The following is a 16,294-nucleotide window of genomic DNA, read 5'->3' as shown; positions in this document are numbered from 1 at the left end:
GAGTGGATAGTATGGCTATTGATGAGCTCAACATGAGCATAACAAAAATAAATTTTATACTTCAGCTTTTAGATAATATATATATTTCAAAAAATAAATTTTGAGAAAAATATTTCAAAGTTTTATGTGCATTGTATGCGTTTGTGATTAATTTAAAATAAATTATACAAACCTTTGTTAAGATCCGGGGGCACTAGCGTTAGCGGCTGGGGGAGTTTTAACATTTGTTGATGTGGCAGATCATTAGTTGTAGATAAAAAAAAAAGTAATATCAATGACGAGTGCAAATAACCAAAAAGGTATAAAAAATGCTGTCAAATTTTTTGTTAATGCTACTCTATCTTGAAAGATACAAATAGCAAGTTAATTAATTCTCTCTATCAAATTTTATCCTCTAGAAGAAAAAAAAAAAAAAATCCTCTCTATCAAAAAACGTGAATTATTTCACAACAAAAAATATAAATAGATCAATCAAAGTCAATAAAAAAAATATATAAATAGAAAAGAGTGCGTCACTTTTCTATAACTAAAAATACAAATCATCTATTTCACTTTCTATTCCTGACATTCTCATAAATAGACCAATGTGAGATAGATGTCCTTCCAAATATTCACTGCCACCCTTTTTTATAAATTCAATCTTTCTTCTACAACGAAAATCAATTTTAAACATTCTATTCTCAGAACAAATATGGGGCTGTGTCCAAAGCTCAGAACATCCCATGTACGTTTCCTAGTACTCTTATTATATATATTATAATTATTTTAAATGATCAATATGGCTCTGTTTTCTATATATGTTTTTCAGCGTGTTTGTCATTTTTTGTTCCCTGAGGGCTAGGTTCTGAGTTAAATCTCACGAAACAGACGGTTTTGCTGCCTTGTGTTTCGGTTTTAATATAATACTTTCTTCGTTTTGTACTTTTGTTTATAAGCATTTACTCCTTATTAAAGGGAATCAAAAGTTGACACTTAAATTGATATTTTGATTTCTTTTGTTAAGGTTTACAGGTACTCTCAGAGATTGTTATCTTGGGATCACTAAGTTTAAGAATCGCAGAATGCCGAAACAAACATCATCATCATCATCATCAGCTTCATAGAGTTAATGGTAAGTATCCAGCAATAAACTGCCGAAAGCGCAGTGCAGTTCTGACTGATTTTGGACCAGTTGGTGATGGAAAAACATCAAACACAAAGGCTTTTAATGCTGCAATTCAGAACCAAAGCACATATGCATCGGATGGTGGGGCACAGCTTATTGTACCACCTGGTAAATGGTTAAGTGGAAGCTTTAATCTCATCAGCCATTTAACCCTTTTTCTTCATAAGGGATGCTGGTATTCTTGGAACATAGGTATATATGCTTTCTATTTTTATTTTTCCTTTTTTATTTGTGGTTTAATCTTTTTATTTATTTATTTGGTTTAGTTTCTTGGTTTGAAATGGAAAGCATTCCTTTTATGGTAAAGATTATATGGAATAACAGGTCACTAATTTTTTTTTTTTTTTTTTTTTTGAGAAAACACTAAAATTTAATCTCATCAAACAAAGAATGACATTTTTTTTTTTTTTTTGTGGAGAAAAATGATAAATTATTTTAAATGATATGAAAACATATTTTTACCTTTAATTAGTCAAGTATTACTTTTTTTGAGAAACTTAGTCAAGAACTACTTTAAATCTCTATTATCATAATTCATATGATATGCCGATATGGTAACTTATTTTAAAACTCTACTATATAATATACTCTTTTAATTTCAAAAGTAAATGGTGGAGATCATTCACTCCAAAAAAATAATATATTAGACGAAATGGAGGAGATCAATTTCATAATTTGGTTTCGTTTTTTGCTTTGAACCTAGGACGTCATCGTCCATCATATTCTTTTAATTAAGAACGAGTAAATCTAATTTGAATTAGAGAAATTATTCACTAGGATGAGAGGAGTCCTCCCTTCCTTCTCTTACATGTTCTTGTAAAAAAAAAATTTATTTTACTTTCGCTAAAAAACGTAGGCTCTAACTAAAGAATAACATATCTTGTGGTAGAAGGAAATATGAGTAAAATAATGTAATGAAAATAAGCTATTTCAAACACACTAATAGTTGAGGGCCCAATGTTTGCACAAAAACATCAAATCTTTTTACAACAAACTATGAGCTACTAGATTCTCCAAAAAAAAAATCTTATGAGTTATTACATTAGTAATACAATTTTCTATTTAGAGATTAAAAACCTTATTTGGCAACTCAAAATAGACAGAAAACAAAAATTTTTCTCAAAACTCAATTTGTGAAGGAAACTAAAAACATGCAAAATACTGTCTTCACTTTTCGGTTTCTAATTTTCAAAAATCAATGAAAATACGCATTTAATTCAATGAATCTATCTCATTTAATGAGTTAACATTAGAGTTCAAATCCTAGTAACAACATATTTTAGTATTTTCTAGTTTTTCTTCAAAAATATTATTTTTTTAATTTCAACTAACCAAACATGTTTTTAATTTCAAAAATAAAAGAAAATTATTTTTTATTTATATTCCCAAAAACAAGTTTTTAAAAACAGAAAACAAAAACTATAACCAGAGATAACCTAATTTTTTATTTTGGCCACTAGACACGTCATCAATTTTCATCCAAAAGATAATGGCAGTGACTAAATGGACACGGTACTGAAAGGTTAGAGATCAAATTGAAATATAGTGTATAGGATAGGGACAAAAAATATAGTTTACCCTAATTATATTGATAGACCCTCATTAAGGGGAAAAAAATTATATTGATAGACCAAAAACTACAAGATGAGAAGATTGATTTTATTTGATTACTTCGCCCTATTTTCATTTTTTCCTTTTAAATGAAACGTGAAAATGCTCTCATATTTTCTCCAAGAAATTAAACCAAAGAAATTATAGCATGATAAGCAAGAAATTACCAAAATAAACTTGTCATAAAAGGAATTGACAGTTACTTGTTCCTAGTATTTGATCTTCTGAAGCTAAAAACAAGGGAAGACACTAACATAAGTTATAATTAGTAATTGAGTAATGCTACGCAAGTAAAAAAATAATTCCTTCCTTTTTTGTTCTATGTTTCTTTTACCATGAGTAATCAAACGGGCAGGATGACTTAGAATGGCCTCCTATTCTTGTGCTACCTTCCTATTGGAAAGGAAGGGATGCACCTGATGGGCGATTAAGTTCTCTCATTTTTGGCACAAATCTCAATAATGTCATAATCATGAGTCCAAATCTTCTGTCTCACTTTTCCTACTCCACTCTATGCTCCACCACCTAATTAATTAATTACTACCATGATTGACTTATTAATACTACCATTATTAATTAATTAATTAGGTAAATATGTGACAAGTTTTTATTGGTGGAGCAGGAAAAGTAGATTTGGACTCCATAATCAATGGTAATTATAGACTAACTAGATTATGTCTCGTAAGATGCGCAGACTACTTTATAATTACATTTAAAATCATTTTTATGTATATTAAGACTTACATATAATACTTATTTTGTTGTATAATATTTATGTTTGCCTACAATATTGTTGAATACTTTAAAACTTAATTTTCTTAATTCATATATTTTTTAAAAAGTGTATAACAATATACGACTATAACATATTATAATATTTACAATTAAAAGTAAATTTTATTTTTTTTAACTGATTAAATGATTTTGAAATCTATAAATAAGAATTTAAAGCATAAAAAATTTTTTTATCCTAAACTTACATAAATTTAAGCAAGCTCCCAAATATTTCCTCAACCACTCTTTTCTCACAACCAAATACGGAGACCTCAATCACAAACACCTAATTCATTATCTCAATGAAATTAACGAAATCATTTGTAAGTATCAACATAAAGAGAATGTGATTAAACAAAGAGAAATTGGTTTTACTTAGGCTTCCGTATCCTTAAAAAAAACCTGAAAAAACTTTGAAATCATCATCTAAAACTTAATTTTCTTAATTCATATATTTTTTAAAAAGTGTATAACAATATACAACTATAACATATTATAATATTTACAATTAAAAGTAAATTTTATTTTTTTTTAACTGATTAAATGATTTTGAAATCTATAAATAAGAATTTAAAGCATAAAAAACTTTTTTATCCTAAACTTACATAAATTTAAGCAAGCTCCCAAATATTTCCTCAACCACTCTTTTCTCACAACCAAATACGGAGACCTCAATCACAAACACCTAATTCATTATCTCAATGAAATTAACGAAATCATTTGTAAGTATCAACATAAAGAGAATGTGATTAAACAAAGAGAAATTGGTTTTAGTTAGGCTTCCGTATCCTTAAAAAAAAACCTGAAAAAACTTTGAAATTATCATCGATTTTTATTTTTATTACGATGGCTCACATACCACACAAAATAGCAATAAAAATTTTAAAAAAAAAAAAAAAAAAAAAAAAAACCTACAAATTATGAGTTCACACACACACAAAAAGCTAATTTCATAAATAATCAATTATTATTATTATTATTTTTTTAGTTCTAAAACAAAATACATTTATGACTTTCTCAAGCCAAAATCTCAAACACCCAAATACTCAGAATAAATCACAACCTTCACAAAATCCATAACATCCGACTTTAACATCAAAATCGTAAACTACCGTTACTGAATAAAAAACGCAAGCCCCCTTTCCTTGGTCATAGCCTACTCATACAAGTTAGAATCACAATCTTGGAGTTATACATGTAGGTGTTGTTGAAGAGTTGAAGGTAAATGACATCATTTTTTTTTGTCTAAGTTTATTTGAGATGAGATGACATGAAGGGCTGTGAGCATATATACATATATACATATATATATATATATATATATATATATATATATATATATATATAAAGGGTGAATGGAAATGCAAAGAGTTTTGTGTGTATAAAAAAAGGGAAAAATCTTAAAACATTGAACCAAATGAAACAAATAATAGTCTTAAAACAATATTGAATAAAAAATGCAACAAAATTAGTATTGAAACATTGAACCAAAGGAAATGAAAAATCCCTATTTTTAAATTTGTTCTTATTTATGATGTAGTTCAAAAGTATTTCAATTTTTTTTATAGAGTGTGCCACATAGTAGAACCTTATACTTTCCCACACGAAATCTTTACTTTTATATAAAAATTGATTAGACCTCTTATTTATTTATTTATTTATTTTTGGATAAATATTTTTGGCTTTAACAATGTCTCATGGATACCATTTGTATTGGCATTATATTAGGTAACAATGGCACGATTGATGGCCAGGGCTCTACTTGGTGGAAGAACTTTCATGCCGGGGAATACAACGTGGCGACCATACATAATTGAGATTATGTACTCTGATCAAATCCAAATATCTGATCTCACTCTAATTAACTCTTCATCATGGGTTGTCCATCTGATTTATAGCAGGTTTTTATGCAACCCACTATTTGGCAATTAAAAAAACCATCCATGTGTATTTATTGTTATATGACATTTTTAATGAATTGTGTGATTTACTTAAATAATACAAGTGGATTTTTTTTGAAATATCACAGAATGAGTTGCATAAAAATTTATGCAATCCAAATTGGATAAAAACCTTACTAAAAAAAATTATCTAATGCTAAGAGCCTAAAGAGAAATGTTATGTTTACAACATTTTCACAACAAATTTTTAGTAACAAATTGTTACTTGTTGTTACCGCTGGACAAAAATGTGATTTCAGTAATAGATTCAAATTAAAAATCTACAACAACTTGCTATTTAGGGTTTGTTGTGAAGTGTTATGAAAATATTGTAAATATAACACTTCTCTATTATTAAGTATTAGAATATTTCAAATTATGAAAAAAAAAAAAAAAAAAAAAAAAAAAAAAAAAAAAAAAAACTCCCTTGACCAAATCCTAATAATAGTTAGTGATAGTTTTTTTTTTTTTTTTTTTTTTTAAATAATAGGGGAAACTTTTTTTTTTTTTTTTGGTTAAACATTATTCCTGATCACCAAATCATGATTGGAGTTTAGTCAAGGGAATATTTTCAAGTTTTAAAATATTTTGAAACTTTAAAATGAAGAAATACATAAGTTGTAACTTGTAAACTTATCTGGGATTTAGTAAGGGTTGTATTCTCTTTACTATGATAGTAATAAATTAATAATTTCTCAACGATCAAGCGAAATCTTTGATGCACTTGTCATTGAGATGAATCAATCATCCTTGTTCAATATTAATCATGTGGATGAAAATAAGATTTTAGGTCAAATATTTAAACTTCCTAAAAAAAGGGGTCAAATATTAAAAATCATTATTTATTTATTTATTTATTTTTTGAATAAGCAAATCTTATCAACTAAAAAATTAAGAAAAATGAGAAAATAGCTCAACTGAACTGCCAAAAAGGGGCAACAAAACCAACTTCCCACCCACAAATACAATACACCCCTACCCAAAATAGGCAACACTACCGGAATACCACAATTAGCAAACCAACTACCCCTACCCAAAAAACTCCACGAAGTCAAAATTTACAGAACAATTCTCATCTGTTTACACAAATTTCTCAAATATCCTACTCATGAAAGGACAAAAATATATACAATTCCTTAAATTACTCAGTTAAATTAAGTTTAATTATATAGCAACATTGACCAACTATATATCTGAATCTTTTTGAAACGATAGAAATCACATAACTGAATTTAACTTATTTATTTATTTATTTTACAAAAAGATGACATCTTTAATACTGAATTGAGCAATGTACATTTGAAACGTCAAACATCCAATATATAACACCTAAAAAGTGGTACCTAAATTTTAACTAATGTCTCTTTTTTTTTTCTTTTCTTTTTTTCCCCTTGAACCCCAGCATGATCACCTAAAAAGTGGCATCTAAGATTCAAAAGCAAGTTAAGTAATTCTCTCTATCAAAATTTTCCTTTAAAAAAATCTCTCTATCAAAAAAAAAAAAAAAAAAAGTGAATTAATTATTTATATATATATATATATATATATATATATAAAGTAAATTAATTCTCTGCGAAAAAAATGGAAACAGAATACGTGAATTTCTATATATGACCATCCCATAGATAGATGTGACGCAGATATCCTTCCAAAGTTCACCCCCACAACTCTATAAATTCTCTCTTAATTCTTCTACAATGAAAATCAATCTTAAACATTCTCTTCAACCTTTAGTCTTCTCAAAACATGGGGTTGTCTCTAAAGTTCAAAACCAATGTACGTTTTCCCCGGAACTCCTAGGTTTTCTTGCTTTGTGTTTTGGTTTTAATATAATTTTTTTTTTGGTTTTGTACTTGAGAAATGCTATCACAATATTTTCACAATACTTTTACAAAAAATCATAGATGGTAGTTTGTTATTGATTGTTACTATGTGGGCAAAAAATGGTAATATTAGTAACGCGTTCAAATTAGAAATAATAACTACTTACTACATGATTTGTTGAAAGTATTATGAAAATTTTGTAGCTATAACACTTTTTTTTTTTTATAAAATTGTTCTTGTTAAAGAGAAATGGTAATTCACAACATTTCCATAACAAATTTTAAATGACAGATTGTTACTTCTTGTTAGCAGTGAGTAAAAAAAATAATTTCAGTGAGAAGGTTTAAATTAAAACTAGTAACAATTACTACTTAAGATTTATTATGAAAGTATTATGGATTGTAGTATTTCTTCTTTCTTCTTGTTAAAGGGAAATAAAAGTTGACACAATACTTGATAACAATTGTGCAGGTTCTCTCAGCGATTGTTATCTTGGGAATATTAAGTTTAAGAGTCGCAGAATGCAGTTCACATGCTGAAAAATTAGTGTATCAGGCACTAAATTGTCGAAAGCATACTGCATTTTTGACTGATTTTGGAGCAGTCGGTGATGGAAAAACATTAAACACAAAGGTTTTTAATTCTGCAATTCGTAATCTAAGCACATATGCATCGGATGGGGGGGCACAACTTATTGTACCTCCTGGAAAATGGTTAACTGGAAGCTTTAATCTCACAAGCCATTTCACCCTTTTTCTTGAAAAGGGTGCTGTTATTCTTGGAACGCAGGTATAAAGTTTGTTTGTTTGTTTTTTAACAGTTTAATCATTTTTTTAGATGAAAAAAGTTTGATTGCAAACTTGTTTGGAGCAAAATAATCAAAAGAAAATAAACTATTTCAAACACACTAATAGTTGAGGGGGCCCTATTTACATTTTTCCTTTTACATGAAATTTGAAAATGCCATCACATTTTGGCCGTGAAATTAAACCAAAGCCATTATAGCATGATAATTGATAAGCAAGGAACTGTTAAAATGAACTTGTCATAAATGGTATTGGCCGTTATTTAATCCAAAGCTAAAAACAAGGGAACGGTAATGGCCATTAGTTGATCAAAAGCTAAAAACAAGGGAAAACACCAACTTAAGTTATTATTTGTAGTTGATAAGTTTTGTAGCTCAACTGTTTGATACTTCTTTATATATTTTTTAGCAAAGACATCTAGGTTTCAAATCTTCATTTTCTATTATAACTAACCAATTATCCATATATATATATATATATATATATATATATAACTAACAACTATTTTGTTTGTAATTACCACAAATAGACTTTGGGTATACACTTATTATAAAAAAAGTGAAACTGTTTTCTTTGATTACATGTTTCTCTAACCATTATTTGCTATACACATGTGATCAAATGGACAGGATGAGTCACAATGGCCTCCTCTTCCTGTGTTGCCTTCTTATGGAGTAGGAAGGGATGCACCTGGTGGACGGTTAAGCGCTCTTATTTTTGGTACAAATCTCACTGATGTCATAATCACAGGTAATTATATATTAATCAGAACTCTTTTTTTTTTTTTAATAATTATTTTTGGCTATAACAATATCTAATGGATAACATTTGTAATGGCTTTATATTAGGTAACAATGGCACGATTGATGGCCAAGGTTCTATTTGGTGGGACAAATTCCGCGCTGGGAAATTGAAGCTAACACGGCCATACATGATTGAGATCATGTACTCCAATCAAATCCAAATATCTAATCTCACTCTACTTGACTCTCCATCATGGTTTGTCCATCCCATTTACAGCAGTGATATAATAATCTCAGGGCTCACAATCCTTGCATCAGTTGATTCTGAAAATACCGATGGGATAGACCCAGGTATGTTTAATTTGGCATTTGTCCTAATTGCTTTGATTAATATGAGGTTGGAAGGTTAATTACTTATTCCCTTGCCATTCCCCTATTTTAAGGAGTCATGATAGAAACACAACTTTTTTTACCATATTTTTCACAACTTGCCAAGAGAACAACTTATGATTGATCGATATATCATAATTTTCACATGATATCATTGACACATATTTTATTATGCATCAAACACACCATGTCACCTCAAAAATTTCATAAAAACGAGTAGACCAAAGTTAGGATAGAATTTTGTTACCCCTTCCCTCATTTTCTCGCTTTTGAAAAAGGAATTTAAACACAATTTTTTGGGCTAATTTTGTTTGTCTGATGAAATGTGAGAGCTCTAGTGTCAAAAGAGTGGCTTTGAGGTCGAAGTGTATAATTATGAGTGATTTTACGATTGATATATCATCATTTTCACATGATATAATCGATCATTGACACAATTTACTATTGCTGAGTCTATGTTCCCGTTTTGTTTCCAGATTCATGCTCAAACGTTCGTATCGAGGACTGCTACATAGTCTCAGGTGATGACTGCATTGCCGTGAAAAGTGGTTGGGATCAATATGGAATCAAAGTTGGAATGCCTACACAGCATCTATTCATTAGGAGGATTACCTGCATTTCTCCTTACAGTGCTGCCATTGCTCTAGGCAGCGAAATGTCCGGCGGTATCCAAGATGTTAGAGCAGAAGACATCACAGCCATTAATACTGAATCAGCTATTAGAATTAAGACTGCTGTTGGAAGAGGAGGTTATATCAGGGACATCTTTGCAAGGAGATTGATCTTGAAGACCATGAAGTATGTTTTCTGGATGGCAGGCAATTATAATCAACATCCAGACTCAAACTACGATCCAAAAGCAATTCCAGAGATTAAAGGAATTAATTATCGGGAAGTGGTGGCGACGAACGTTACTTATGCAGGAAAACTTGTCGGAATTAAGGGTGATCCCTTCACTGGAATATGCTTTTCTGACATGAAAATTACTATGAATCAGAAGGAAGATAAACTACCATGGAATTGTACTGATATTGATGGGGTGACAAGCAATGTGACTCCTAAGTCATGTGCGTCGTTGCCTCAGAAGAAAGATGTGACTTGTCTCTTCCCCTATGATAAGCAGCCCATTGAAGATGTTCAGACGAAGGCTTGTTCTTACACCCATTGATGATGTTCCGTTGAAGTGAAATGTACTTTTTTTTTTAAAAAAAAAAACTCGGCAGAGTGAAATGTTCTTATAAATTATAGTTCTAGATAGGTCAATTGGTAAAATCTCTTATAGTTAAATAAGAGATTTAAGGTTCAATCCTCCATCTACACCAAACACTAATAGATATTTTTGTTTGATGATAAAAAACACAATCATCAAAAACAGATGTCATAGATTAAAACTCTATCAAAAATAAATAAAATAAAAAATATTTTTTTCTTTTCTTTTTTGAAAACGCTTATAAATTTAATTCATAGAGAAATTAAGTGAAACGAAAGTAAGGCTTTATTGTTATTTCATCTATGATCCATTTGATACCCAAAAAAAGAGAGAGAACCAATTAACAAAGCTCTGGAGGGCAAAATGACAAAGCTCCATATGAAATTTACGAACACAATGCAGTTGATTGATCATTGATGAAGCTACATTAACACGTCATAAATACAACAATATATTAACATGTAAATTTGCGTGACACAACTAGAAATTAATAGAAGGAACATCAATAGACTTCTTTTTTTTTTTTTTTATGATAACGAACATCAATAGACTTGGTTGGTGAAAGATGTATGTCCTGTTAAAGTTACACATCTACAATTAGTATATGTTATCAATGCCATTTATAGTTTATTATTAATATTGTAGTGTATATATATATTTTTCAAAGTTTTTTTTTTTTTTTTTGAGAAAAATGTTTCAAAATTTTCTATGCATTGCATGCGTTTGTGATTAATTTAAAATAAATTATACAACCTCCCTTTAGATCTGGGGGCACTAGTGGAGGGAGGGGCATGATTTTAACACTTGCTAATATAGCATATTGTTAGTGGTAGAAAAAAAAAAAAATATATATATATATATATATATATATATATTGTCAATGGTTGGCACAAATAACCAAAAAGGTATTAAAAAAAATGTTGTCAAATTTTTTGTGTATTACTTTATCTTGAAAGATACAACATTACAATATTTTAACAAATTGTTAGTGTAGGCAATTCTTATCGGTTCTAATCTGATTTACCGCTAACATTACTTTTTTACTCATCAATAACCACTTACCACAATTGTAGTTTGTAGAAAATGTTGTAAAATAGTTTGTAACTCTAGCATTTTTCATCAAATTTTATCCACTAGGAAAAAAATCCTCTTTATCAAAAAAAATCAAAGTGAATAAAAAAATATAAATAGAAAAGAGTAAGTCACTTTTCTATACATACAAATTCAAATTATCTATTTCACTTTTCTATTATTCTTGACATTCCCATAAATATACAGATGTGAGACAGATGTCCTTCCAAATATTCACTCCCAACCTTTTCTATAAATTCAATCTTTCTTCTAAATTTCATTAAAAAAAATTTATTTAAAAAAAGTCTTTCTTCTACAAGTTTATCAAAAAGAAAAAACTTTCTTCTACAACGAAAATCAATTCTGAACATTCTATTCTCAGAACATGGGACTGTGTCTAAAACTCAGAACATCCCATGTACGTTTTCCTACCACTCTTATTAGGTTTTTTTTTTTTTTTTTTTCATATTTTTAAATGATCAATATGGTTCTGTTTTCTATGTTTTCATTGTGTATGTCATTTTTGCGTTCCCTGAGGGCTAGGTTCCGAGTTAAATCTCACAAAGCAGATGGTTTTTTGCTTCTGTGTTTCGGTTTTAATACAATGTTTTCTTCGTTTTTTACTTTTGTTTATAAGCATTTCTTCCTTCTTATTGAAGGGAATTAAAAGTTGACATTTAAATTAATATTTTGATTTTCTTTTGTTAACGTTTACAGGTACTCTCAGCGATTGTTATCTTGGGATTACTAAGTTTAAGAGTCGCAGAATGCCAAAACAAACATCATCATCATCATCTTTATAATAGAGTTAATGGTGAGTATCCAACAATAAACTGTCGAAAGCACAGTGCAGTTTTGACGGATTTTGGAGCAGTTGGTGATGGAAAAACATTAAACACAAAGGCTTTTAATGTTGCAATTCAGAACCTAAGCAGATATGCATCAGATGGTGGGGCACAGCTTATTGTACCACCTGGTAAATGGTTAACTGGAAGCTTTAATCTCACCAGCCATTTCACCCTTTTTCTTCATAAGGATGCTGTTATTCTTGGAACACAGGCATGCTTTTTATTTTTATTTTTCCTTTTTTATTTGAGGTTTAATCTTTTTCTGGATTTGGTTGAGTTTCTTGGTTTGAAATGGTCTATGGTAAAGATTATATGGAATAACAGGTCAGTAAAATTTAATCTCATCAAATAACGAATGATAAATTTTTTTTTTTTTTGGGAGAAAAATGATAAAATAATTTTAAATGATATGAAAACATATCTTGATTCGTCTCTCCCTCCTGTTACATGGTGTTCTCGTCAAAGACACTATTTTACTTTGACAAAGAAACATAGGCTCTAACCAAAGAATAACATATCTTGTAGTAGTAGGAGATATGAGTAAAATAATGTAAAGAAAATAAGCTATTTCAAACACACTAATAGTTGAGAGCCCAAAGCTTGCACAAAAACATCAAATCTCTTAACAACAAACTATGAGCTACTATTTTTCTCAACCAAAAAAATAATAATAATCTATAAGCTACTACATTAGCAATCCTAATAATTATATTGATAGACCCAGAACTACAGGATGACAAGCTTGATTTTACTTAATTACTCCGCCCTATTTACATTTTTCCTTTTACATGAAACGTGAAAATGCTCTCATATTTTGGCCAAGAAATTAAAACAAAGCAATTATAGCATGATAAGCAAGAAACTGCCAAAATCAAATTGTCATAAAAGGAATTGACCGTTACTTGTTCTTAATCTTTGATCTTATCCGAAGCTAAAAACAAGGAAGACACTTTTTTTTTTCTTCACTCTTTTTAAAACAAGGAAGACACTAGCATAAGTTATAATTAGGGCACGTTTTGGTACACTGAAATAATTATTATATGGGAATAGGAATAAATATTACAAGGAATACATTAAGTTGGAATGTAATAAGTATTACTATTCATTAGTTTGGTAACTATTTAGGAATAGAATTCTGAATATGCATCCACAATTTAGTAGAGTATAAAAAGAATGTGTAATTAAATTATTTTTAAGTCAACTTTCCTAAAATACACTTATTTTAGAATGTTCAAAATGGAGCTAATAATTAACAATAAGGAAAATTTATTTCTTTCCTTTTGAAGATATGGAAACTAATGGCTTTTTAGGAAATTTTTTTAAAAAGTTATTATATAAGGTGAAGGAATAGATATTCATTACTTTTGATAAGGAATAGTTATTCCTCATTTTGAAGAATAGCTATTCATAAGGAATAATTATTCATTGTAATAAAAATATAACCAAACAACCAAATAATTATGCTACAGGAATAGTTATTACATTACAGTGTCTATTACAGTCTACCAAACGTGCCCTTAGTAAATGAGTAATGCCATGTCCACCATAAATAAATAAATAAAATGATATTATATATATATATATATATATATATATAAATTCTATGTTTATCTTACTATCATTTGTGTACACGAGTAATCAAATGGGCAGGATGAGTTACAATGGCCTCTTATTCCTGTGCTGCCTTCTAATGGAAAAGGAAGGGATGCACTTGGTGGACAGTTTAGTTCTCTCATTTATGGTACAAATCTCACTGACGTCGTAATCACTGGTAATTATAGATTAATTAAGCCTCTTAATTTTCCTTTTTTTGGACAAATATTTTTGGCCTTAACAAGCCTAATGGAAACCATTTGTATTGGCATTATATTAGGTAACAATGGCACGATTGATGGCCAGGGTCCTACTTGGTGGAAGAAGTTCCGTGCCGGGGAATACAACGTGACGCGACCATACATGATTGAGATTATGTACTCTGATCAAATCTAAATATCTGATCTCACTCTAATTAACTCTCCATCATGGTTTGTCCATCCCATTTACAGCAGGTTTGATTGTGCTCCTCTGACTAAGTTTATCCCAAGCAGGCAAGCACATATGATCATAGCACCTCTACTTCTTAGAATCCTGTGGTTGTGATTGCAGTAATGTACTAGTCAAAGGGCTCACAATCCTTGCACCAGTTGATTCTCCTAATACAGATGGTGTAAACCCAGGTATGTTTAGCACTTGTCCTAATTGCTTTGATTAATATTTAGTTGAAAGGTTAATTACTTATTCCCTTGCCATTCACCTAGTTTAAGGAGTAACGATAGAAACACAACTTTTTTCTCCATATTTTTCGCCTAAGGTAACAATTTACGATTGATATATCATCATTTTCACATGACATCATTAACACAATTTACGATTGCTGAATTTATGTTCTTTTTTTGTGTCCAGATTCATGCACAAACACTCGTATTGAGGACTGCTTCATAGTCTCAGGGGATGACTGCGTTGCCGTGAAAAGTGGTTGGGATCAATATGGAATCAAAGTTGGAATTCCTACACAGCACCTGATTATTAGAAGGCTTACCTGCATATCCCCTGACAGTGCTACCATTGCTCTAGGCAGCGAAATGTCTGGTGGAATCCAAGATGTTAGAGCTGAAGACATCACAGCCATTGATACTCAATCGGGAGTTAGAATTAAGACTGCTGTTGGAAGAGGGGCTTATGTCAAGGACATCTATGTAAGAAGAATGACCTTGAAGACCATGAAGTATGTTTTCTGGATGGCGGGCAATTATAATCAACATCCAGACCCTTTCTTCGACCCAAAAGCAATTCCAGAGATTAAAGGAATTAATTTTAGAGATGTGGTGGCAGAGAACGTTACTTATCCAGGAAGTCTTGCTGGAATTCAGGGAGATCCCTTCACTGGAATATGCATTTCTAATGCGGCCACTACTTTGACTGAGAAGCCAGAAGAATTACTGTGGAATTGTACTGATATTTCCGGAGTGACAAGCAATGTAACTCCTAAGCCATGTGCGTTGTTGCCTGAGAAACAAGGTCTGAATTGTCCCTTCCCTGAGGATAGGTTGCCCATTAATGATGTTCAGTTGAAGATTTGTTCTGCTTGATGATGTTCAGTTTAAGACTTGTTCTGCTGCCCATTAATAATTTTCAGTTGAAAACTTGTTCTGCTTCCAATGCCATCTTATGAGATTGAAATGTACTTGAAAATTCATGTTTCAAACATGTTGGTTGAGAGAAAATCGAGTGAAATAAGAGTAGTTTGACAAGACTTTTTTTGTTGTTTTATCTATGATCCATTTTGTTACCAAAAAATTAAATAAAGAAAAAATGGAAAGTTTTCAACTGTTCTCTCATGCAGACAAGTCTTCCAAGTGTGTGCAAGTTAAGAAACTGGTTGCAAATTTTGCAATTTGCAAAGCAGCTTAAGTCGCCCCTGATTTTTCCATGACTTCTTTGAACATTAAAGTATAAAACAAAGCCCATGCAATTGAAAAAAAATAATAATAATTATAGAAATTGATCGTGCCAGATGTTCAGATTTTTACAAGCTCTATTGAATTATATCCTGATAACTGCTTGTTAGTCTGGCATTATCTGCCAATGTTGTGTGCACTGGGTTCAAGAATTTTCCAATTAAGACATATTATGGATAGTTTTATCATTAGGATGTCGTAGAATATGACAGATTCTCCAATCTAATTAACTATGGATAGAATGAATACAATAAAGTCATAACTCATAAAACTAGATTAGAGAAAACATTTCCAATCATAAATGACTTAGGAGTGCTTCTCTTATAAAGATTAGTCTCAACAATGAAATTCAAAATGAACGAACATCCTATGGCTTAAGCTTATCAATAGAAGAAATATAGTCTTGATAATTGTC

The 16,294-nt window shown here is 30.0% G+C and overlaps 1 protein-coding gene and 1 pseudogene across 1 annotated transcript; both read left to right on the top strand.

Moving 5' to 3' along the window:
* Positions 1 to 274: 274 nt before the first annotated feature.
* LOC126700736 (probable polygalacturonase) lies at positions 275 to 10,488 on the top strand. The gene is made up of 7 exons (XM_050398927.1): positions 275 to 299; positions 1,004 to 1,273; positions 1,432 to 1,466; positions 7,756 to 8,103; positions 8,750 to 8,870; positions 8,969 to 9,214; positions 9,730 to 10,488. The coding sequence occupies exons 1-7, from the start codon at positions 275 to 277 to the stop codon at positions 10,419 to 10,421; spliced, it is 1,737 nt and encodes a 578-aa protein (XP_050254884.1). The 3' UTR covers positions 10,422 to 10,488.
* A 1,431-nt stretch (positions 10,489 to 11,919) lies between these two features.
* LOC126700735 (probable polygalacturonase) lies at positions 11,920 to 15,661 on the top strand (annotated as a pseudogene).
* Positions 15,662 to 16,294: the final 633 nt, after the last annotated feature.

The sequence above is a fragment of the Quercus robur genome, chromosome 9 (assembly GCF_932294415.1).
Source record: "Quercus robur chromosome 9, dhQueRobu3.1, whole genome shotgun sequence".
In the NCBI taxonomy this organism is placed as follows: Eukaryota; Viridiplantae; Streptophyta; class Magnoliopsida; order Fagales; family Fagaceae; genus Quercus; species Quercus robur.
The sequence above is the reverse complement of the archived record's forward strand: the minus strand, read 5'-3'. Positions and strand labels throughout refer to the sequence as shown.

What these genes read in the sequence shown, in the direction of transcription:
- LOC126700736 (XM_050398927.1), top strand. Translation starts at nt 275, where the DNA reads ATGACGAGTGCAAATAACCAAAAAG. An exon ending in TGGAAAGCATTCCTTTTATG is followed by an intron (nt 1,467 to 7,755) that starts GTAAAGATTATA and finishes GGGAAATAAAAG; the next exon opens with TTGACACAATACTTGATAAC. An exon ending in CTGTTATTCTTGGAACGCAG is followed by an intron (nt 8,104 to 8,749) that starts GTATAAAGTTTG and finishes TCAAATGGACAG; the next exon opens with GATGAGTCACAATGGCCTCC.